Source organism: Leptonychotes weddellii, chromosome 2, assembly GCF_054177405.1.
Source record: "Leptonychotes weddellii isolate Sample4059 chromosome 2, ASM5417740v2, whole genome shotgun sequence".
In the NCBI taxonomy this organism is placed as follows: Eukaryota; Metazoa; Chordata; class Mammalia; order Carnivora; family Phocidae; genus Leptonychotes; species Leptonychotes weddellii.
In genome coordinates this window covers 43,565,738-43,591,324 of record NC_138370.1, presented here as the reverse complement: position 1 = coordinate 43,591,324, position 25,587 = coordinate 43,565,738, and the positions used below count along the sequence as shown (strand labels likewise).

Here is a 25,587-nt window from a genome sequence, read left to right as displayed (position 1 = left end):
CCACTGGTGGTGGTTCTGTCTTTAGCGTCTAAACTCAGCCTTAGTCAACAAGTGATGTTTGCCTGCCCATAGAGCACAAATTTTGTGCTCAGCAGAGAAAGACAGCTTTCTTCCACCACGTAGGGAAAATCCATTTGGGTTGGATTTTCATGGGGTAGAAGATGGAGAAAGAAAGAAGAGAGAGGAAATCTGGTGACTCTTGTTTTGTTTCTTTTAATCGCTAGAAATCTCTGATCTACTGAGTGCTGAGCACATCTCATAATACTTTCAAAATTGTCAATGGCTTTTCATCAGTCAGAGTCTTCAGTCAATGGACACCAGGGGCTCTCTACTTCTTCTTTGCTTTTGCTTTCTTTCCTTTGTTTGCTTTGTTGAACTTAAAAGATTCATCTTGGCCTGGCTGGCCAGTGATTGCGAGTGGGGAAGGGATAGGAGCATTGAGGTTCAAAGTCTTCTTCTGAAGTTTCAGATCCAAAATATCAAAAGTTATTTGTATCTCATACTGCAGCAGCTCCTTCAGGCATTCGATCTGGATGTGAATGGCCTCACTGATGAGATTTTCTAACTCCTGGAAGAAATGGAACATGGTTGGTGCTCAGGGCTCTAGGGAAGGCTGAGGCCATCTACAGATACAGTCCCTCCACAGGATCCAATTCTGAACACATCAGCTCCTTTTTCTGTATTCTAGAACTCTCCATTTACCCCACCAGCTCTTTTGGCCACCCATCTCCACTCCACTCTGTGCTCTGAGAGACTGACTTATAAGGGCTGCCTCAGTTGGCTACCTTACCTCTGGCTTTAGGTTGAGTTCAGCCAGTGGGAGGCACTGGCAGATCTGAGGCTGGAAAGAGAATGAAGTCTCTTGCTTCCCTCCCGATCTGTTGGCCATGGCTCTAGTTCTCTACCTACATCTACACCTCCTATCCCATGGCCCTCTCCCACAGCTCTCTTTTTGGGTTCCAATGACTTTCTTTCCTTCTCCCTTCAGGCCTACGGTGGCAATAACCCTGTTTGAGGGGGTCATTTATTACTAATATTGTTCTGGGCCTATAAGTCAGTCCCATATTCCCCTACCTTCTGATCAATGCATGTTCCCTTTGGATATCATCCCTCTTTTTTACCCTCCTGCACTCATCTCATTCTTACATCTCAAAGTTCTAGTAGCAGGTTTCATCAGAAGGGACAGGATAAGTTGCTCAGAGAGTGGGCATGTCCCCCAACCAGCCAGCCATGGGAAGAATGGAAACTCAGCCACCATCTGCCATGTTAAACAGGAGACCCTATCTGTCATCTCAATCAGGACTATGGCATCATGGAATCCTTTGTTTCTCCAAATTCCCTGCTCGAGCAGCCAAACAGCAGAGGAGAATTTGTGCTTGTCTTGAGGGTGTTGGGAGACATACTTGGAGTATCTGATTGCCTAGAAGATATCTCTTTGAGATCTCATATTTTAACCTAAAAACTCATGCAAAATCTTACATTTGCCCCAGAATAACTCCTTGGTTGTTTTTATATAAAAATAATGTTCTTCCCCTAAGTCCTTGGGGAGGACTGTGCTCCAAGAGGATGCATCATGTTTATCCTATGGTGTTCAGCATCCCCAGCTCAGGCACAAAACCAGAGGCACACAGCGGAGGGGACTCTAGTCCACAAGCTCCACCAGGCAGGGACCAACAGCAAAGTAATGAGGGCTGGCAGGGGAGCTGAGAGGGGCAGGGAAGGACAGCTGTGTGGAGAATCAGGAGTGGGAGGGAAGGCAGCCCCTCGCATCTGTGGCTTCATTTACATATTCTAGAGTAAGGTCCGAAGGTCCCACAGAGCGGGTGGAGACAAGCTCTTGCTTAGGTTCTGTTGGGTCCTTCTTTGCTGGACATCTTAATGCACTAAGATTACATGGCAGCCTGATGTGCTATTTCTCTGGAAGACTTGACTTAACCTTAGAAGAGTATCATTTGTTCTGTTGTGTTAATTTCTCTTTAGAGAGGGTGCCTGGGTGGCTCAGTTGGTTAAGCGACTGCTTTCGGCTCGGGTCATGATCCTGGAGTCCCGGGATTGAGTCCCGCATCGGGCTCCCTGCTCGGCAGGGAGTCTGCTTCTCCCTCTGACTCTCCTCCCTCTCATGCTCTCTGTCTCTCATTCTCTCTCTCTCAAATAAATAAATAAAATCTTAAAAAAAAATTTCTCTTTAGAGATTTTCCCCATATTTTATATATATTTAAAGGAATACTTCATAAACCATTCACTCTTTGGCTGACAATTTAGAAACCTTTTGGAACATTTAGGTTCTGGGACTCTCCACCCCCACCCCAGCCCCAATCCCCCCAACACATGCACATAATTGTGTATACACATATGCACACAGTTGTACCTGTGTTCACAGATGATGCGACAGTGATGTTGTAAGTGCCTATGTCTAGTTTAAAGAATAAATTTGGACTCTGCCAGGCCCTTAAGAAGTTGGTTGCCCTGGGGCCATGCTAGTTACCATTTAGTAAAGAGCTGGTCATTGAGACTCTGGCTCCTGGAGCCTCAGTGGTCTTAAGACTGGTCAGTGGGGCAGCCTGATTTCTTAGATCCGTGCCAGACTCTTCTAGATTCTCTCTGACCCCCTAGCCCCACCCCTTTGCCTACCTCAGCATATCACCCACCTTGAGCTATCCCCAGTGGCCCTTCCTTCATCACCTTCCCCTACCCCCAGGCCTCAATGGATGAAGGGCACTGAGAGAATCTGTGGTGATTCAGAGCCTGGGGTCTTCTTTAATGGAATCTGTCACTAATGAATGTTGCAGTGGAAAGAACTTGGACTTTGGGGCCAGCCAGACCTCAGTCCAAATGTAAACTCTACCACTTGCTAGCTTGGTGACCTTGGATGAGTTAATTAAATTCTCTGACCCTCACTCATCTCATTACGAAAACGGGGACATGAATTATACCTCACAGAAATATTTTGTGACACATGCACACAAAGCCTGTGGCCCATGCTCAGTGACTGTCTGTCCCCTTCGGCCCTATCCCATGTGTGCAGACAAAGGGGTCCTGTCTGTGAGTCTGACTCCAGCTGCCATGTTTTCTTGGTAGGAATGGGCATTTGTATGTGGCAGGTTGGCATCCTCCCACCTCGCAGACACAGCCTTACCTGTCTCTTCAGAACCCGGCTGGGCTGCTTGGGGACCTCCGAGAATGTTCTCTGTAGCTTGTGCTCCCGTTCCAGGTGCAACGCTTCCTTCAGGAGCAGCATATTTGTGTGTTTCTGCACCTCAGCCATACTGAGCTCTGCCACCTGTTGCTCAAGCTGCCAGATGTCCCTGTCCATGCCCTCAGCCAGAGGGAGGGGCTGGGGTGGTGCACACACTTCCAGGTGTGTGACGGTCAGGTTGACTTCCTGGTCCTGGCCCAGGACATACTGGTAGAGTTTGTAGTGGCGGATAAAAGTGTTGTGGAAGTAGTCACAGAGGGCCAGCAGATGAGTGGTGTTGAACTGTCCCTGGTAATCTCTGAGTTTGTTCCCCAGGATTGTCACAGCCTCAGTGATGGAGCAGCCTACAGGCACAGAGGGGTCAGGCATTGAGTGTGAACTGAGGTAAAGCTGAATTGATAGCTGATCTATATAGGTTCTGAACCCAGGTCCTATGAACCCAGAGCCCACATCCTACCAGCTATTCTATATTACCATTTATTAACTCTTAAAAGCTATGCAGTGTATCACATTTCCCCTTTTGCCTTGGCTTCTAGGAAGCTCAGCACCAATTTTGTGTAGTAACTTATATTTACCTCACTTTTATAGGATTATCCCCCTCTTTACCTATACTTTTACTTTTAACTCTCATTTTAAAGGTTTACTTCAGCTGTGCTTTATATTGTTTCCACTTCAAACCCTTTGGAAAGGAGATGAGGGTGTAAAAAAGGGACTCTGGTAAGAGTGGATCATGAGATGACTAGAGAGACAGATGTCTAGGCAACTGTTATTCTGGAGATATGTGTCACAGAGTTAGGCAAATATTGTTTCTACCATGCAAAGATCCACTCTGGAGTTACACCTTGGGCAATGCTGTCCTGAGCAAACCATCTTCTCCCATCCCCTCCCATTCACTCCTTTTGCTCACAACTCCATCAAAAGCTCAGGGTAGTGTTGTGGTTAAGGAGGCAGGACTCTTCCTAACATATGATTGCGTCTTAACAGAGCGGGTGGCTCAGTAAAGGGTCATGGCTAAACGATGTGTATGCTCTGGTGAACAGACATAATGCAGAGAGAGAAGCAAGATGAGGGATAGAGAAAGAACATGCACCAATGTAAGGATACCTGGGTCCTCACACAGACGCCATCTCTGAAGTGCACTGTAAACTCAGTCATGTGTCTCTTGCTCCCTGACTCAGTGTCTACATCTGCAGAATGGGAGCTTTGGCCAGCTGACCACCAAGTCACATGCTTTTGGGAATTCCACAGTGCATCTAATGAAGATAGAGACGAAGCGTTGGATGTAGGGAGCCTGGCTTTCCTCCTGGAGTGGAGGCCCAATCTGTGTGTAGATCCCTCTCCTTGTCTCTCCTGTATGAGCCCCCCATGGAGCCCTAGAAGAGTCTTCCACCTTTCTGGCCAGAGGGCTCCATGCTCCTTTAGGAGAGGCAGTCTCAGTCTTGCCCACATGGTTGTTTATAAAGTCCTCCACCCCCCACCCCCATTGTATGTTCATTTTGGCTCCTCACTCTTAGCTCTGTGTGGGAATATTTACCTTAAATCTCCCCAGAGTACTGAGATGGTAGGGCATCACAGTCTTAGAAAAATAGTGGTAGATGGAGCACTACTCCACTTTGAACCTCATTAGAATGTGCTGGGAATTGTCACTTGGATGTAGACTTCAGTCTCCTGTGGAAGGGATGAAGAGAGGCCTCTCCACTGTGCAGAACTAAAGGTTGGCAGGCTGTGTTTTGCCCTTCTTTCAAGGCAAATCAGCAGGCTCAAAGGCCCAAGAGAGTGCTTCTGTTTCAGAGTGGTGTAGAGGGAGGGTTTGGAGGCCTGAGACAGCTCTGTCCCTTTCTAGCTGTGACACTTGGGCCTTCATTCCCACAGATGTAAAATGGGGGATAATTATATTTAGTTGATAGGACTGTTATGAGGATAAAATGGGATGATATGTCTAAGTGCCCTGCACAGAGCCTGTTACAAGGTAGTAATTAATGAATGCTGTAGGAAAAGAAGAGTTTGTTTCTGCCCTGTGAGAAAAGTTTCTTCTAGCCACATCTATATTTCCTTCCTTCCATCTCTCCATCTATTCATCCACCCACCCATCTATCCACCCATCCCTCTATCCATCCATCCATCCATCCATCCACTGATCCACCCATCTATCCACCTACCCACCTACCCATCCATCCAAGATTAATTTGTCAATTTTTACTGAGTGCCTAGGCACTCAGTAGTGCCTTAATTACTAGGCACTATGCTAGGTCTGGCAATACTAGATAAATAAGACACATCCCTTGCCTTCATAGTGCTCACAGGAGAGACACATAAGTAAATGTTACATGTGTAAAAAGAAACAGAATCAGGTGAAGAGGAATGTTCAGTTGAGGACAGGGATTCTCCGCTGAGAAGATAATCCATGAGCTACATCTCAGAGGCCTAGTGGGACTGAGCCAGTAAAGATAGTGAGGGAGGCACTTCTTGGGTACAGCTTGAATGAGAGCATTGGGGCAAGAAGCTGCATGGCATGGGTGGAGAACAAGACCGGGTTTGTTGTTGTTGGCACTGAAAGATGGAGGCAGAATATGGTAAGCATTGAATGGAGAAGTAGGTGGAAAACAGATGGGAGGGCCTTGGAGGTTGCATTCAGAATCCGGGGATTGGCACTGTAGGCAGTGCAGGGTCTGATCAGTGTTGGAGCCCCTCTAGTTGAGCCCCTCTAGTTTATAGGGAGGATTGGTGGGGGTAGAGTGGTCCGGGAGGTGTCAGTGAGAAGCTGGCACCCTGGGAGTGAGGAGTACGTCCACAGCCAGGAAGGGCATCCTAGACCAAGGCCTGGCACAAGGGTATACAGGGTATGGTGGAAAAATAGGGGAAGGCCAGCATGTCAGGCAGGAGCAGCGGGAGAGGGGGAAAAAGGAGGACCATGATCTGACTCGTGTTGTGGAAGGGGCATTGTTTTAACAACACCACCCTTAGGCTGAAACCAAATTCCTCCCATGGGGGCTTAGGAGGCCCAGCACGGCCAGGCTGCTACCCACCTCCCAACCTCATCTAGAATCCAACTTCACCTCTCACCCCAATCTTCCCTATAAACTAGTTGTTTACTGTATGAAGCAAAAGTTGAAAGTTAAGTTTACTGAAAACAATTTTAAAAAATTATTTTTGTAAATTTTTTTGTCAAAGAAATGGCAGCTTTGCATGACACTTTAAGATTTGATTGCATTGCTATTATCATTATGTATCTATATAAATTGCTTCTTTGAACATGTAATTTGATAGTTACAATTTACATAAGTAAATAAATTACATTAAAAATTACTTAGAAGGTACAGTTGTAATGTTAAGTTAGATGTTGATAGCTTTTTATTTTTAAAATTTTTTAAAAAGATTATTTATTATTTGAGAGAGAGAGAAAGAGAGCATGAGTGGGGAGGGGTAGGGAGGGGCAGAGGGCGAGGGAGAGAGAAAATCCCCAAGCAAACTCTCCGCTGAGTGTGGAGCCCAAAATGGGGCTAAATCCCAACCAAAATCAAGAGTCAGATACTTAACCAACTGAGCCACCCAGGTGCCCCCATTAATACCTTTAAAATTTTCAATTTAAAAATTTTAGTCATCTTTAAAAAAATTTTTTTTAAATTTTTTTAAATTTAAATTCAATTAGCCAAGGTATAAGTACATCATTAGTTTTTTTATATAATGTTCAATGATTCATCAGTTTACTGAATTAAATACAAAGAATAAGCTTTATGTATGTATAAGGCAGATGTACATACAATATGTAATCAGAATATTTATGATAAAATTTGGAAGAGGTGGATCATTAGGGAAAAATGTCTAAAATGCCTCCTCAGTATGATCCAGCAATTCCACTTCAGAGTATACACCCAAAGGAAATGAAATCGGGATCCTGAAGAGCTATCTGTACTCCCATGTTCATGGCAGCATTATTCACAGTAGCCAAGACACCGAAGTGTCTGTCGATGGATGAATGGTTAAAGATATTGTGAGATATATAGATATAGATATAGAATATATATAGAATTCTATTCCATATCTATAATATATATAATATCTCTCTATATAGAGTATGTATAGAGAGTATCTTCCTGTATACATAGAATATTACTCAGTCTTAAAAAAGAAGGAAATCCTGTCGTTCCCAACAACATTATGTAATTGAAATAAGCAAGACACAGAAAGACAAATGCTGCATCATCCCACTTACATGTGAAATCTAAAAATGTGGAACTCACAGAAGCAGAGAGTAGAATGATGGTTGCCAAGGGCTGGGGGGAGGAGAAGTGGGGAGATGTTGTTCAAGGAGTATGAAGTTCCAGTTACGCAGGATGAATAAGTTCTGGAGATCGACTGTACAGGATGATGCCAAGAGCTAGTAGCACTGTTTTGCATATTTGAAATTACCTAGGAGAGTAGACCTTAAATGTTCTCACTACAAATAAAAGTGGTAACTGTGTGAAATAACTAATTAGCCTGATTGTGGTAATCATTTCACAATGTGTATGTATATCAAAACATTACATTGTACACTTTAAATATTTTTCACTATTTTTATTTGTCAATTATACCTCAATAAGGCTGGGGGTATTTCCCATAGAAAGTATTCAGAAAATAAAGTGGCTTCTAGGGGAACGGATAATGGAAAGAAAGGAGATGTGGCTTTAGCGTGCTGCAGTGTGCAATACCCTTTTCCCCCATGTCCTGCTTTGATTCTCAGAGCTTCTCACCTGTGTCACAGAGACCCAGCGGGCACAGGAGCAGTGGCCCACGTGTTCCTTGGCCCATCTCTCATGCTGGGAACTATCTGGCCAGGCAGTTGATCCTGGGGACCCCTTCATTCCTGAACTTGTGTCCCAGGTCAACAGTCGGGAGGGGCCCAGGGCCAGTGGGAGCCCTATGTTCCGTAATCACTTGGAGCTGTCCAAAAATACAGACCCCTCCCCACCACACACACACACACACACACATCTCAAAAAAGGAAATGTTGACTCCAGGGTGGAGCTGGCTTGGAAATGGCTGCTCCTCAGTTATGAGCCAGATTGAGCCCAGAGAACTCAGACGCTGACACGCAGGGAGTCATGACATGCCCAACTGGTAGAAGGATGAAGCCAAAGCCCCCAGATGCTCCATTCTATTGAGTGACCTTTACACAGGGCACCTGTCTTCAGGACCTTAGTCCCCTCAGAGGTCACATGGCCACTGGGTCCCTTCCTGCACAGGTATAACCTTTGTGCTGCTCGGATTTGGTGGGCCTTTAGTTCTATTCTTTTTTTGCTTTTGGAGAGGACACAAAATATGACACAGACTATACAAGTCTGCATTGCTTTTTTAATAGTGCTCATGTACATTACATAATGACATAATGAGAGTTGAAGACTCCTCTAAAAGCAACACACAGGCAAGTGCCCCAAAACTGGGCACCGAAGTGCGGAGAGGAGGAAGGGGAAATATGAGGAGATGGGGTAGGTGCTTGCATGGGGAAAGCATCCTGACCCAGGAGGTTGGGGGCCAGGAGTCACGGAGGGCTTCCTACAGAGAGGACACTGGAGCCCAGAGTGGAAGAAGGGGGAGGTTGGCAGGAGATGGTAGAGAAGGGCACTCCCAGAGAAGGGACCGCAGGGATAAAGGCTGGAAGCATGTAGGGTACAGTGTGGGCATGTGCATGATCCACATGGCTCAGAGTTTCTGGGAGAAAAGCTGGAGTCTGGGGGACTCACCTGGGGGGACAGAAGGGCTTGGTGTCTTCAGTTTGCAAAGGGCAAGCTTGTGTATGTCACGTGAAAGAGCTGGACTTCAAAACAGAAGCTGGGCCCCTCAACCAGAACTCACGGACCCCAAGGACCTCCAAGGATGGGCCTCGGGGCCGACTGGCACCTTCTGAAATTGCATCCAGAATTTCTCATGTACTTTTTTTTTTTCCTCCTGGGGAGCGTGTACGTAGAAAGAATCATCACATTTCTGAAAGGAAATGAAGAACTGTGGCCGAGAGCTGAAGAGCCACTCAGAGGTCTTAAGCCGAGAAGGGGGAGGTCAGCTGGGTATTTCAGAGGCATGGTAGTGATGTGCGGAGGATGGCAGGTATGATCAGTAAAGGAATCTCAGAGGCTAGGGGACCAGGGTGAGGTCATTGGTTTCTGATAATCAAAGCCAGACTCCAGGTTGGTGTAGAGGCGACTGTGTGTGAAATTTGTGAGGTAAATCATTGCATCTTCTCTGGGCTCCATGGAGCTGAACGAACATACTGGCAAGTGCCCTGTCCCTCCTTCTGCCTGGCCTGGCAGTCCATGGGGCTGGGATCCCCTGCATCTTCCAGACGTGGATGGCCACAACTGCCTGGTTTGTCAAGGCCGGCCCCTGATCTTCTCTATTTGGCTCCCGGCACAGAGCCCAGGTTCTGAGCCCAAACTCAGGTTTCAATCAAGAAGTCTGAGGGCTGGGGCACCTGGATGGCTCAGTCAGAAAGCATCTGCCTTCAGCTCAGGTCATGATCCTGGGGTCCTGGGATTAAGCCTCAAGTTGGGCTCCCTGCCCAGTGGGGAGCCTACTTCTCCCTCTCCCTCTGCCGCTCCCCCTGCTTGTGCTCGCTTGTGCTCTCTCCCCCATCTCTCTCTCAAATAAATAAATAAATTCTTAAAAAAAAAAAAGGAGGTCTGAGGGTCCAGTCATGTTGAGTGACCTCAGCAAATGTTGGCAAGTGCTCCCAGCTACCTGTCATCCTGGCAGGTTCCCTGTTATGGACATGAACTATGGCCTTAGCCTTAAAGTCATAAAGCCCAAATATGGACTTCGTCCAGGGTCACTGGAGAAGGAGTCCCTGGGTTGGATTCTAACTTCCAGTCCCAGCATTCTTTTGACCAGCTCCGGTTTTCAGCAAAGATCATCCCAAGTTGGCTCATAAGACACACTTTCTTGGCCCTCAGACCATTCTCCTTTTGCTGCAGGTTGAGGAGGTTCCGATGACTCAGAAACTCAAGGATTAAGTCTCAGAGAGAAGCCTCTGGCTGCCGGGGGACAGATCTGTACGTGCAAGTTGCTCTTCAATAACAGGGAGTGGCCTTCATTTGCATTGGCTGCTGGGAACTTCCTGAAGACAGTCCCCAAACCCCTGGAGGCCAGCACCTGCACAGGGATGCAGGCACGAGAGTAGAGGAGAGCAATGGGCAGGGAAAGAGCGGGGGTGGGGTGACAACACCAGATGCTCCAGAATCAGGGCAAAAAGGCACTGGGCTTGGACCAGCCACTGTGGGTGCCCTCCTCCCGTTGCCCCTCATATGTGGGGTCTGGGGCTGGGTGAGAGGAAGGGAGATGTGCTACGTCCCAGAAGGGTTGGGAACAGTGACGAGGTGCTGCTCCTTCTGGGTGGGAGTGAGGGGGAGGATCCAGGTGCCACCGGTGCCCCCTGACAAACCAGTTTGGTGGCCCCTGCCTTGGCTCGAAGAGGAGGAACCAAGTCAGGCTGCAGCCTGGCTGGCTTACCTTTCTGAACACCTACCAGGGCTGGCCTGGGATGGTGGGAGGCAGACAAAAGCACAGGACTCGCATCTCCACCCCCATTCTCCTTCCTTGTGTGCTGTCCCCTGCACTCAGGGGACATCTCTCTGCTCATGGTAAGGTTCTGCCAAACTCATTCACACCAAGGTGCCAACAACAGTGACAGCTCAGAAAACAGGGTATGCTTTCCTTGAGGCAGTAGAGGACTCTTGTTTGGGGAGTTTCCACTGGGCCCTGTGTGTCCTGGGTCATCTCAGGCTCCACTCAACCCCTCCTAGCTCTGTGAGGCAAGTGTAGGCACTTTACCCGTGAGAGAAACTGAGGCTCAAGGAGTCAAGGGATTTGCTTAAGGACACATAGCTGGTGGGGTGGGGAAGCCAGAATTCAAACCCCAGCCTAACCCAACCATCCACTTCCAAGCAGCCATGGGCTTTCTCTGTAGACCCTTGGAAGTGGACACTGGAAGGGGTCCCCAATCCTCCCCGTCACGGTTTTCCAAAGGATGTTCTGCAATCAGTATTATATAGAAATGAATGCTCTGCAGCCAGAGACCTTGAAGATATGTTGGACCAAAAGAAATTAAACAGAGCCCTTAATATGCTAGAGGGCTCGGCAAATGGCCAAAAAGGGTTGAGCATATGCAATATTTCTCAAATTTACTTGAGGCAAATAGTCTCTCAGACCAAGGAGCATATTTTGGCAACTATTAAACTAGTCTAGTCCTCTCCTGCTAGAGATGGGAAACTTTCAGGCCCCTTTCTGCCTTCATGAATCTGACTGTTCTAGATACCTCACGCAAGTGCAATCCTACCGTACGTGGCCTTTTGTTGCTGGCTTATGTCACTTAGCATAATGTCCTCAAAAGTCATCCAGAATTTCCTCCCTTTGTCAGGCTAACATTTCATTTTATGCATACATCGCATTTTGTATATCCATTCACCTGCTGACAGACATGTGAACCCATACGAAAGGGTTGCTTCTGCCTTTTGGCTGATATGAACAATGCTGCCATGAACATGGGTGGACACATAACTGTTCAAGTCCCTGTTTTCAGTTCTTGGGGAGTTTATACCCAGAAGCGTCATTGCTAGGTCACATGGCAATCCTATGTTTAATTTTTTGAGGCACTTCCCTACTATTCTCCTGCCTAGTAGGTGTTTTGTTTTTGTTTATAAAATAAACCACTAGTCACATTAAAGAAAAAACCTACCCCAACAGCAGGATTAGAAAGATTTTGTTGACCCTGTAAAGATTTCCTCACTGTTCACTCTCCTGGGACTCAAAGGATAAATATAGGGCCATGTATTTTAGACTGTCATGGGCTTTTGCTGAAACTCTTCTCTTTGTCCCCAGTGGTCCCCCAACCTCATCTGCTTAGCACAAGCACCCCCTCACTGTTCCTCATCCCCATTCCTCAAGAAGTTGATGTGCTTTTTTTTCATTAAAAAGGAAGTGTTTTTATTTATTTTTTTTTAAAGATTTTATTTATTTATTTATTAGAGAGTGAGCGAGAGAGAAACAGCATGAGAGAGGAGAGGGTCAGAGGGAGAAGCAGGCTCCCCGCCGAGCCGGGACCCCGATGTGGGACTCGATCCCAGGACCCTGGGATCATGACCTGAGCTGAAGGCAGTCGCTTAACCAACTTGAGCCACCCAGGCGCCCGGAAGTGTTTTTATTTTTTAAAGTTTTTATTTAAATTCCAGTTAGTTGACATACAGTGTTATATTAGTTTCAGGTGTACAATATAGTGATTCAACACTTCTATACATCACCCAGTGCTCGGTGCTCATTGCAAGTGCCCTCCTTAATCCCCATCACCAATTTCACCCAACCCCCACCTACCTCCCCACAAGTAACCATCAGTTTGTTTTCTATAGTTAAGAGTCTGTTTAAGAAGTTTGCATGCTTAATGCTAAATAGCTTTGGCAAGAAGAACGGACTCTGGGGCCAGAAGATCTCAAGGTTATTGATGGCTCTGCCCTTTACTGTGTGATAATTTGCAAGTTACCTAAACTCTCTGAACCTCAGCTGTCTCATTGTGAAATGGGTACAGAGTACCCACCCATCTACAATTTCTGTGAACATTGAAGAGATGATCTATGAGGAGAGCTCAGCACATAGGGACGGCTGAGTGGATATCCCATCTTCCCCATCCCCTAGCACAGTGCCCTGGCAATGTTTGCTGGAGAATGGCTGAGTGAGTCGGGTGGGTTAGATTGATTCAGGGAGGAAGCTTGGAGGGCAGAACAGAAGTCTTCAGGCAGAAGGCTCAAAGAGACCCATTTCAATTCAGCAGCAGGAAGAACTTTCTAGAAGAAAGAGTTTTATTAGTGGAGCAGTCTAGTCTTGAGGAGTGAGGAGGCTTTTGGCTGGGGAGAGGATTCTTGAATAATGTGTGTGTGGTGGTGTTGGTGGGGCTTGAGTCAGGTGATCTCTTGGGTCCCTTTTTGATTCTAAGAAGTTATGGTGATTTCCATAGAGCTGACAGTCTTCCATAGCCACATCTAAGGGTGCTGTGGGTGCCTCGTGGCCAAGCTCTGCAGCTGTCTCAAGTTTACTGAAGGGAGTCCTGACTTTGGATCTTCATCATCATCCTTGTCATCATCCCTGAGTTGAAAATGACTAAGTAATCCCATGGTCTCAGGGACACGGGACTGTACCTAGAGTAAAAATAGACTATTTCATACCCGTGCCTTGTCCCCTCTGATGTTGGGGGGCTCTGAGACTGACCAGCCTGTCCAGCTGACTGGTGGAGGACATGGGAAGTTAGAGGTAGAGTGTGAGGTCACTCCAAAGGGCCAGAGGTCAGCTTTGAGGGCACCAGTACCACCTGCCCACACACAGGTGGCACATCTGGGCCAGGACACATTAGCCAAAGGACACAGCTCCTCTTCTCAGCTGGGCCTGCACCACCCATCACCTTGGAGCCATCCTGCTGGGGGGCAGGATCCCAGGTATATGCTGTAACTCCAGGTGACCCAGTTAGGAGCTCCGCCCCCAGGTGTTCCACACCTGCTTCTTCCAGGTGCTCAGCTCTTGCTGCATGCCAGCAGTGTCATTCCACTCACCACGGGGTGCTCTCTTGGGCTTCATGCTCCTCAGACCCTCATGTGCCCCTTGACCAAAGATCCCTTTGGTCAAGATGGAATGTCACACGACAGGACATGTGCTCTGCTGTCAGACAGACCTGGGTTCAAATCCCAACTCCATCTACTGGAGGTGTGACCTGGGCCAAGTTACTTCAACTCTCTGGGCCTCAGTTCCTCATCATTAAAATAATGTCTATGATGCAAGATCACAGTGAGGATTATAGATGCTACACGTGAAAATGCCAAGATCGTAGAGTCCTCACTGTTCCTCCCTCTACAGGATATATGGCCCTCAGGGAAGGCTAAGGGAGGTTTCTATGGCATAGTCTTGATTTCTGGCCTACTAACAGTCTCGTCTGGAGTGCTGTGACCTTAGTGTATGGGCTGAACTAACAGTGTCCCCCATAATTCACATGTTGAAGTCCTAACCCCCTGTGCTTCTAGATGGGACTGCACTTGGAAATAGTCTTAAAAGAGATAATTCAGGTTAAATGAAGTCATGTGGGTGGCCCTAATCCAATATGACTGGTGCCCTTGAGAAAAGAGGAGATTAGGACACACACACACAAGAAAGGCCATGTGAGGTGCACAGGGAGAAGGTGGCTATCTACAAGCCAAAGAGGGAGGCCTCAGAAGAAACCAACCCTGCTGATACCTTAATCTCGACTTCTCCAGAACTGGGAGAACATAAATGTCTATTGTTGAAACTGCCCAATCTGAGGTACTTTGTTAACGGCCCCAGCAGACTGACTCGTTCATGGAGCTATCTCTGAAAGGGCAGTTGCCCATTTGTCCCAAGAAATGCTCTCTCAAGATTTCAATCAATGGCCTTTGTGGAAGCTTCCACTCTCCAGCAACAAAGAAGTTGCCGCCAAAGCCCCACCTCAGGGTCTAGTGGGAGAGGCATGGGTTTCAGGCCACCCTGGAGAAGGCTGTTGGAGAAGCTACTTTCCAGGATGAGTGAAGGTGCATTTTCTCTTGGCTTGGGCTGGTCCTGAATCCCTGGAGGCTCTCCGATGTTGGGTGGGTACTCAAGGGCTGGTGGAGTAGACCCCGGGCATGGCCGCGAGTGTTCTGGTAGGAAGAGCTTGTGCAGAGTAGCTTGGGGGCAGTAATGCCTCCTGCGAGCCCCAGGCTGCTGGGAGCAGGTGGTGTGGCTGCCTTCTATCCTGTGGCTGCCAAGATGACATTTCCTGGAGAATCAGGAGTGGCCATGGATGGAACTACAGATAGGGTGCTATGACCCACTGGGGACCCCCCTGGCTACCTCATGCCTCCACCAACTGGTCATCAAGGTCCACTTCCTCACAGGAGGGCCCTCACCGGGCCCCAGGATATGGAGCCAAGCCAGAAGGAAAGAGGTTCTTCTAGTCCAGGTGTGTAGGGAAAGCACCAGAGAGTAAAGCCTGAGGCAAGAGAGTCTGTCCCGCTCCCACCTCTCACGTGCAGCAACATGCCAGTCAGAGATAGGATACGCAGGGCCTTCTGGGTACCCCAAATCTCTGCCACTCCTGGATGCAAAGTTGGAGACCGCAGCGTTCCCATATGCCCCAACACCTCTCTCCTCTCCTTTACCGGAGACTCAACAGGGTGTGCAAAATCTGCCCACTTCCTGCGATTTCTTCCCATTAGGATGGAGCTGGCAGCTAATTGCTTCTCTGTGCTGTGCCTGGTGACTTCACTCCAGGCGCCATGGACACAGCAGGGTGGGATCTGCCCAGGGCTTCCTGCAGGCTGGCGGAGGAGGTGAGGTCAACAGGACTCTCTTTTGGCCTGCGGTTGAGACCAGAACATCCTGGTGAGCCAGGACAGAATCAGCTTGTGCTTTTGAATAAAGGGCAGCACTTTCCCTCCTGGTACCAAGGCCTGATTGGGCCAGGTGATAAGCTGGGCTGGCAGCAGTCCTGTCAAAGCTCTGAATCACATAAGCCTCCTTAAACACTATCTGCCACCTTTGTTGTCTAGTATGCAAACAGAACTCAACCATCCTTAGCCTCAGATTAACAACAACAACAACAACGACAACAAGAATCCCCGGAAAAGCTCCCTTCCAAGAAGAGTGACAGTCTACTGTGGACATTAGCTAAAACAGAAGCTTGCATGTGAGCTGGCCAGCCAGGGGGACCCCACTGTCTGCATCCTGCACCCCACCACTTGTGATAGATGGGATGTGTATCCCTGAGCAGGGGCAGGGTGGGATGTGAGATGGGAAGGGCTACAACTCTTTCGGGACCTGACCTGTTGTCTTACCAGCTTTTCCTGCCCCTTGCTGCCTGGATCCCCTAACAAGAGTAGTGAACAGACGCCTTCCCGCTCATGCTGCTGGGCAGTGGCACATCTTCACATGCGTGAACTTGGGGCTGATGCAGGAGGGTCTGAGACTGGCTCTGGGTGGAAAAGTCTGGGGCCCTGGAGGGTGTGGGAGTGTGAGAAGGCCCTGGGCTCTGAGATCAGCACAGGGGGCATCTCAGAGGTGGTGGACAGCATAAGTGCACAGGGCCTTGGCAGGGACAGGTTGAACAGAGAGAACATTTGGAAACACCCTCTGGAAGATGGAGCTGATGTCAGAGGCCCTTTTGTCCAGCTGGACATTGGCTCAGTTGGCCCCCACTGGGGTTAGGTCCCAGGTTAGGAGGGGAATTTACCCAAAGCTGGTAGACACAGGAGGAAGCAAAGGATATATGGGCCAACTCCTGAGAGAATGTGGTCTAGACCTAGGTAGTGTGGCTCAAACAACATCAGGCGGGAGAGAAAGGGAAGATCAAGTTTGGGTCGGGAATTGGGTAGAATGGGATCAGAACTAAGTCAGTAAAGGCAAGGGTTTGGGAAACAAAGCCAAGAGGAGCAAACCAGGCACCCTCAATGAACAGTGATGAAGGGTTGCCTCCTGCTACAGGGGTAAGACCTACATTTCTAGACAGACAGTGGAGCCCATGGGAGTGGCTGAAACACCTGAGGAATGGGTATTATAACAATGGCCAACCAGTTGCACATTCACAGGGCTTCCTACGTACCAGTCACTGTTCCAAGTGCTTTACATAAATGAACTCATCTAATCCTTGCAATAATCCCATGAAGTTGGTGCCATTCCTGTCCTCATCTTGTCCTCACAGTCATCTGAAGCACAGGGAGGTTAAGGGACTCTCAGAAGGTCACATAGCAAGGAAATGGTAGAACCAGGATTTGATCCAGGGCTCTAAGAATGGTGAGGACCAGTCCAGCCTGAGCCTGGGGTTGACTGTAAAGTGAGGAGGAAAATCCCAGGGAAGAAGGAGGCTTCAGCTGAAATTCTATTCCCTGTCTCCAGAGTACTGATGAACTTGTTCATGCTCTTGCAAGTGTCCCTGTACTGGATTTCTGAGAAACACTGTGGGCATGGCTGCCATGGAGACGCCATCTGGGCCAGGCTGACCATCTTCAGGAGCAACAGGCATCATCCTGAATGGCATTAAGGGGGCCCCAAGGTGAGCAGGACCTAGCTCAGGAAGCCTGGTTCTACCGTGGCTCTGTATCCATGGGTGCTCCCACCACACCCCATCGCCAACTCCCTGCAAACCACAGCCAGCCTGGTATCGCTCTCAAGAGTCAGTGCTCACAACGAGTCAGTTACCTGGGAGCGGAGTTGGAAACAGTCTTGTCTGCCTCTTTCTCACCTCCCTACTTCCCAAACAAGTCTGCCAGTTTCCTTTACCTCCCTGGCCTGCCTCTGGCTGAAGTGCCAGCCCCCTGGCTCTCAGCCCATTGTCCTGCCCCACTCCCTGTGATGCAGTGTCAGCTGGGTTAGTGTTGGCATCTGAGGAGAAAGGGCCTCGGATGGTCTCTGCTAACCTTGGGAGGGAGTTGATGCTGCTTCTGGACATGTGGAGGCTGATCCCTACTGGGTGCTGCATCAACGTGCATGCAGCCACATCTTATCGTGCCATCTCTGAACCACATCACTCTCTCAAGTCTTGGGTCTTTGTCCCTGCAGTCCCCTCCTAAGAATAACAGCTAACTCTCACTGAGTCCTTACTAGGCACCAAATGCTACGTTATGGGCTTTATGTATGTAACCTCATTTAATCCTTAAAACAATCCCAGGAAGTGGGTGTTCTTGCTTTTTCCATTTTTTTTCAATGTGTAACCAGAGGCTCAGAGGTGATGTGACTTGCCCAGGACCATACATCCAGTAAGGGACTGAACTAGGATTGGAATGTTCCCTTTGAGTGCTAAGCCTCCTGATGGATTCTGTCTTCAGTGAGTCAGATTTCAGCATGAGGGGCCCACCCAAGAGCTTGTTCCTATTCAGTGTTTGTACCAACCATGCTTCTCAAATTTTGAGATGATTTAAAGATAAGGGGAAGAACTTGAAAGCTGGAGAGCCCAGGATCAAGATTTAAAAGATGGCAGGAGAAAGGAAAGATGGCCAACACTGACAAGATGGAGTCAGTGGGGACAATTGTAAAGTCTTGCATGTACAATCAAAATTGCCATTGCACAAGGGCAGGATGGGAAAAATGGTTCCCATGTGGGACTTCCTTCCCAATATAAATCAATGTGACTTTGATGTTGATAAAATAAACATACCCGTAGGCTATATAAACAGGAGTATCATCACCAGGACAGAGGAGGTGATAAAATCCCTAATAACTTCACTGATCAAATTGCAGACTGTTTTGTGTTTGGATTTGGATGACGTATTTTAAGAAAAATATTGACAAACATAAGTATGCTCAGAGAAGGGCAGAAAGAGGGCAGTGGTGGGGAGGTAGGGGGAAAGGGTCTATGGAAATGATGCTATATTAAGAATGACAAAAATAACTGGGGCTGTCTAGTCTAAATGTAAAGACATGATAGTCACATTATATAAACATCATGAGATATCTGCAGGGCCTGCATTCTGGTTCTAGAGGACAGACTTTGAGCATTTGAGTAAAAGGTGCAGAAGGCAGATGTAGCTAGATATATATAGGAACTTCCAAATGACAGGAGTGGTTGTACAAAAGAATGAATTGCCTCAGAAGGAGGGAGCACCCTGTTGCTTGGAGGGTGTCAGCAGAGACTGGAAGAACCTTGTTGGCTGGTTGACCGGGCTCCCTGCTGTAGAGGGAATTAAGCTTCCAGATCACCAAGTGTCCTTCCAACTGCAAGATTTTAGAAGTCCACAAGGCATAGCTAGGCTGTGCTGGCAAGTTATGCGATAACCAGAAAAGCTGTATGATCTAATCTCCTGAGTTTGAAGTTGGGTTTGCATCATCATTGACTGTTTTTCACGGACTCAGCCTGTGGAAGGCTCTGATGGAAACTTGAAAGAGCCTGAGTTCCCACCTGCTTGGGGCTGACATTCTTCTTCCTGCTCGTCAGTGTTTGTTCTGGCCATGAGCCACTGTAGAGCTCAGCCGACAGCGTTAAACTCTGGTACCTGTGCATTGCTGTGAGCAGCAAGGAGCAGGACCTAGAGGGATGTCAGGAAGGACCCAGGGGTGGGGGTTGGGTGGGGGGCTGGGGTGGCATGAAGTTTCCCAAGGATCTCTGAAGCCAGCCCAGGAGCAATGCCATGTCTGGCTCAAGCCTTCAGACCGGGATCACTGGTTTGGAGGAGAGAAGTGGAAGGAAGGACACATGAGCAGTGCAAGAAATAAAAGAGGCTGATCCACATGCACACAAGATGTGTGATTCAGTGCCAGCCACTAAATGTCTTGAAACAGAGGAGTGATGGGATTTTATTTGTGCCTGAACAAAATCACTGTGCTGGTCAGTGAAAGGATGCAGTACAAGATTTGAAAGCAGTGGGCTGGTCAAAAGATGGAGGTGGGTTAGAAACAGTGGTGGACAAGGAGCTAGTGAAAAGTGGTGAGATTAGGGAGGGACATCAAGGTACGACTGCTCGGATTGGTGGGTGAGTTCTGGGCACATAAGGGATGGGGATATCATGTATAAGGAACAGAGCATCGTGTGTCCTATTTGTATGGGAGCTGTTATGCTACACGTTAAAACAATATTATACTTAAAAATATTTCGAAATAAAGAAATACAGAAAAGTTCCAAAAATAGTACATAATCAAGGCAGTGTGGTATTGAAAAAGAATAGACAGATGAATGGGGCAGACACAAGAGAGAGTCCAGAAATAGACCCACACAAATATAGGCAACTGATATTTAATCGAGGAGCAAAGGCAATACAACGGAGCCAAGATAATCTTTTCAACAAATGGTGCTGGAACAACTGGACATCCCCATGTAAAAAAATGGAATCTAGATACAGACCTCACTCCCTTCACAATACTTAACTCAAAATGGATCACAGGTCTAAATCTAAAATACAATACAATTAAACTTCTAGAAGATAACATATAAAAAGCCTAGATGACCTTGGGTTTGGTGATGACTCTTTTAGATACAACACAAAGACACGGTCCATGAAAGAAGAACTGATAATTTGGACTTCTTTAATGGGACTGGAGGAGATTATGCTAAATGAAATAAGTCAAGCAGAGAAAGTCAATTATCATATGGTTTCACTTATTTGTGGGACATCAGGAATAGCGTGGAGGACATTAGGAGGAGGAAGGGAAAAATGAAGGGGGCGGGAATCGGAAGGAGAGATGAACCATGAGAGACTATGGACTTCAGGAAACAGACTGAGGGTTCTAGAGGGGAGCGGGGTGGGGGATGGGTTAGCCTGGTGATGGGTATTAAGGAGGGCACGTACTGAATGGAACACTGGGTGTTATACGCAAACAATGAATCATGGAACACTACATCAAAAACTAATGATGTAATGTATGGTGATGAACATAATAAAATAAAATAAAATAAAAAAATTTAAAATTTCTGCAAAAGACATTGTTAAGAAAATGAGAAGACAAGCCACAGACTGGGAGAAAATATTTGCAAAAGACACACTTGATAAAGGACTGTTATCCAACACAGACCAAGAACTTTAAAAAATTCAACAAAAAGAAAACACCCTGCTTGAAAAATGGGAAAAAACTTAACAGACACCTCACCAAAGAAGTATATATATATATATGGCAAATAAGCATACGAAAATGTGATCCACAGCATATGTTTTCAGGAAAAGGCAAGACACCACTACACAGCTATTAGAATGGCCAAAATCCACAACACTGACAACACCAGATGCTGGTGAGCTTATGGAGCAATAGGAGCTTTCATTCATTGCTGGTGGGAATGCAAAATGGCATAGCTACTTTGGAAGACAGTTTGACTGTCTCCAACAACACTAAACATATTCCTATCTTACGGTCAAGCAATCTCATTCCTTGTTATTTACCCAAAGGAGTTGAAAACTTATGTCTACATAAAAACCTGCGCACAGATATTTATTGCAGCTTTAAATTGCCAAAATGTGTAAGCAACCAAGATGTCCTTCAGTAGATGAATAGATACATAAACTGTAGGTGCATCCAGACAATGGAATATTATTCAATCCTAAAAAGAAATGAACTATATGGGGTGTTATACGCAAACAATGAATCATGGAACACTACATCAAAAACTAATGATGAAATGTATGGTGATTAACAGAATATAATAAAATAAAAAAAAAAGAAATGAGCTATCAAACCATGTAAAGACATGAAGGAAACTTCCATGTATGTTACTAACTGAAAGAAGCCAATATGAAAAGACTGTATGATTTTAACTATATGACATTCTGAAAAAGCCAGAAGTATGGAGATGGTAAAAAGCAGTGGTTGCTAGGGGTTGGCGGAGAAGGAGGAATGAATAGATGGATCACAGAGGATTTCTAAGGCAGTGAAACTATTCTATGTGCTACTTTAATGGTGGATACATGCCATTATATGTTTATTGAAATCCATAGAATGCACAAAACCAAGAATGAATCCTAATATAAACTATGAACTTTGGGTGATAATGATGTGTAAAGGTAGATTCACCAACTGTAACAAATGTCCCACTCTGGTGGGGGATGTTGACAGTGGGGGAGGCTGTGCATGTGTGGGACAGGATTTCTGTGGGAAATATCACATGTGGAATTTAAACCCTCTGCTCTATTTTCCTGTGAGCCCAAAGCTATGCTAAGAAATAGTCTACTAAAAAATAGCATAACTGAAGCCATAAAACTCCTACAAGAAAACAGGAGGAAACCTCCTTGACATGGGTCATGACCATGACTTTTTGGATATCATACCTAAAGTATAAGCAACAAATCAAAAATAAACAAGTGGGACTGCATCAGAGTAAAAATCTTCTGCACAGAGAAACTAATTACCAAGAAAATAAAAAGGCATCTTATGAAATACGAGAAAATATTTGCAAAGACATATCTGATAAGGTGTTAATATAAGGAACTCATACAACTCAATAGCTAAACCCCAAATAATCTAATCAAAATGGGCAATGGATCTAAGTAGGCATTTTCCCAGAGAAGATATTCAAATGCCCAATAGGTCATAAAAACAGGCTCAATCTCACTCATCACCAGGGAAATGCAAATCAAAACCACAATGAGATACCTCGTCACACATGTTAGAACGGCTAGTATCAAAAAGACAAGATATAAAGTTGGTGAGGATGGGGAGAAAAGGGAACCCTCATGCACTGTTGGTGGGAATGCAAATTGGTGCAGCCACTGTGTAAAACAGTGTGAAGTTTCCTCAAAAAATTAAAAATAGAGCTACCCTATGAGCCAGTGATTCCACTTCTGAGCATATATGCAAAGAAAGTGAAATCGCTATCTTAAAGAGATATCTGTACCTGCATGTTCGTTCCGGCATTATTCACTGCAGCCAAGCCATGTAAACAGCCCATGGCCCATCAGTGGATGAATGATAAAGAAAATATGATATTTTTCAGCTGTAAAAATATTACTCAGCCATAAAAAAGAAGGAAACCTTTTGCAACAGCATGGATAAACCGTAAGGGTATCAAGACAAATACTGTAGGATCTCACATGTGGAATAAAAAAACCAAAAAACAAAAAACTGAACTCATGGAAATGAAACAGACTGATGGTTTCCAGAGGTAGGTGGGCAAAATGGATGAAGGTGTTCAAATAGTACAAACTTGCAGTTATGAGATAAATAAGTCCTGGGAGTTAATGTACAGCATGGTGACTGTAGTTAACACAACTCTGTTGTATATCTGAAAGCTGGTAAGAGAGTAGATCTTAAAAGTTTTCACCACAAGAAAAAAATTGTAACTACGTGAGGTGATGGATATTAACTCAACTTACTTTGGTAATCACTTTGCAATATGTACATATATCACATCATTACGTTGCACACCTTAAGCTTATGCAATGTTATATGCCAATTATATCTCAATAAAACTAGAAAAAACATAGTACAAAGAAATTTTTCCCAAAATACTTAAAGAATAAGCAGCCCGCAAAATGCCCCAACATCAGATTGCTTTCATGTACGTTATCCAAACACGGCATTCGTAACTACCACCATCAGAATTGGGGGATCACCCTTGACACACCACTGTTGCTTAATCTCCAGACCTCATTCGAGTCTTCCCAGTTGTCCCTTGTATACATCCTTCATAGCAAAAAGGACCCAAACTGAGGCCACATGTCATGTTTAGTGGCCACATCTCAGTGTCTTTCAGTTTAAAACAGCTCCTCTGTCTTACCTTGGCTCTCAGGACCTTAACGTTTTTGAAGCTCACGGGAGAGGGACTTTGTTCAGTGCCACTAATTTAATGCTTTCTTGTGATTAGATAAGGTTCTGAGTCTTTGCTAGAACCATCACTGAAGGATGCTGCGTTCTCCATTTGCATTCCACCAGGTGGAACATGATTCTCAATGTGTACTTTTACTGATGACGTTGACTTGGATCATTTGATGAGGGAGGTGTCTGCCGGGCTCCCTTGAATAGAAGTATTCTTTTTTTTTTTTAAAGATTTTTATTTATTTATTCATGAGAGACAGAGAGAGAGAGAGAAGCAGAGGGAGAAGCAGACTCCCAAGGAGCAGGGAGCCCGATGCGGGACTCGATCCCAGGACTCTGGGATCATGACCTGAGCCGAAGGCAGACGCTTAACCGTCTGAGCCACCCAGGCGCCTGAATAGAAGTATTCTTTTCCCCTTTGTGATCAGTAAGAATGTTGTGGGGAGGAAGTATGTAAATATCCTATTTCTCATCAATCATTCACCTACTGGTCTTAGCACTTATTGATGATTCTTGGCTGAGTGTTACTATGATGTGGCCAAAGAGGGGCTGTTCCAGATATTTGCTTAATGAATGAATCTGCAGCTCACAGCCCAAGAGGTGGATGGGTGTGATCACATTCCCTTGTGCTATGGGGTCATAGGGAGAGATGGTCTTTCTCTTCTCATGAAGCCAGGGCAGGGGTGGGAGAGATGATCCCTCTATAAACTCACTTGACTGCTTTTACCCCATCCCTGCCAGCAAGCTGAAGCCTGCAAGGATTCCTCCAAGACATTCAGCAGACCAAAACCTGCTATGTGGAACAATTTGCAGTCTTTCAGGAATGCAATGGGGAGTCAGAGAAGAGTTTTAAACAGAGGAGTCATGTGTTTAAGTAAAAACAAAGCGAAACAAAACAAAAATTATGAATCTTGGCCCTTACTTCCTTCCCTGAAATAAAATCTGACTCCACCTCTGAGCCTACTCTCAGCCAGGTGCCCCAGAGGTATTGATCTGATAATGAGAGTCATACTAAAGTGTAAATAACTCACCAAGAGACAAACACTCTGGCTGCTGTGTGAACAGCTTGGACTAGTGCAAAATTTTCAGCCAGGGAGATGAGTAAAAAGATCCAGGAAGGACATTCAGTTTGCTTCACTTTCCAGAAACCTAGACAGGAACCTTGTTTCCAAGCATGTGAGGATGCTACATGTCGGAGAAAGAAAGGAAGGGGCTCCCAGCTCCTCAGAGGGTTCCTGAGGCTATGGACCACAGGGGTGTCCTGTGCCCCCCATTCCCCAGCAAGCCTCGCTGACTTCTGCTCCAGATGCCCCATACCTTTTGTTTCCTTGAGCAGCTCTTCTGTGAACCTGACCACCTTGGCCACTTCCACCCATGGGAAGCCTTTGCCCACTGCAAAGATGATGCTTTCGTAGAGAGTATCCAGCAGAATGCTTCGGCGGGAGTCTCTCACTTCATCAAACTCCTCCCAGTTCAGCAGTCTCCGTAGATGCTCCCTACCTTTTGGTTTCTGCAGGGCATGACATGAGGGATGGAGAGTGAGACTGAAGAATCAAGATGCCATCCTCACTGGGCAAACCACTACTGGGGTCTTCACAGGACTCCCCATCGTCCTGAAGAGTGACCAGGAATGTGGGTGTGCCTGAGCAGAATTATGCTTTCATTTCTGGACAGCTTTTCCTCTCTGTTCTGGGAATGTGCTCTTCTTTCTAGCACCGCTCCTTCCTCTGAGAGTTCTCATGCTAGTCACTGCAGCTTCCAGGTTTATATGCCTCCAACAGGCTTCAAGTCCTGACTTACGCTCCCTCCTTCCTCTTCCTTAAAACAAAATTTGACTCCCCTCTGAGTCTGTTCTCAACTAGCTGCCCCAGAGGCATTGATCTGATATGAAATTCATGTTAAAGTGTAAATGACTGCAAAGAAGCTTGGTAAGGCTATGCTTTTGAGAAGGACTATGTCTTACTTGGTGAAAATTCAGGCACTTGAGCAGACCAGCATGGGAAGCTTGATCAGAGTCCTAACTATAAAACCCCAATTCACCTGAGTGTTTGTCTGGCCCTTCCAGAAAAGTTTTTATAGAACGTTAACAGATGTAGGAGAAGCAAGTGCCTTTTAAGGAGGCGGTAAGACAAGGTGTGGCATGAAGTGGAGACCCACCAAAA

The 25,587-nt window shown here is 46.3% G+C and overlaps 1 protein-coding gene across 1 annotated transcript; it reads right to left on the bottom strand.

Moving 5' to 3' along the window:
* Positions 1–328: 328 nt before the first annotated feature.
* C2H8orf74 (chromosome 2 C8orf74 homolog) lies at positions 329–25,034 on the bottom strand. The gene is made up of 4 exons (XM_081812906.1): positions 24,996–25,034; positions 24,743–24,935; positions 3,137–3,540; positions 329–568 (listed from the first exon to the last, which is right to left on the bottom strand). Exons 1-4 carry the CDS (start codon positions 25,032–25,034, stop codon positions 329–331), a joined length of 876 nt encoding a protein of 291 aa, XP_081669032.1.
* Positions 25,035–25,587: the final 553 nt, after the last annotated feature.

What these genes read in the sequence shown, in the direction of transcription:
- C2H8orf74 (XM_081812906.1), bottom strand. Translation starts at nt 25,034, where the DNA reads ATGGGGAGTCCTGTGAAGACCCCAGTAGTGGTTTGCCCA. An exon ending in CCCCAGTAGTGGTTTGCCCA is followed by an intron (nt 24,936 to 24,995) that starts GTGAGGATGGCA and finishes CATGCCCTGCAG; the next exon opens with AAACCAAAAGGTAGGGAGCA. An exon ending in GCCGGGTTCTGAAGAGACAG is followed by an intron (nt 569 to 3,136) that starts GTAAGGCTGTGT and finishes CATTTCTTCCAG; the next exon opens with GAGTTAGAAAATCTCATCAG.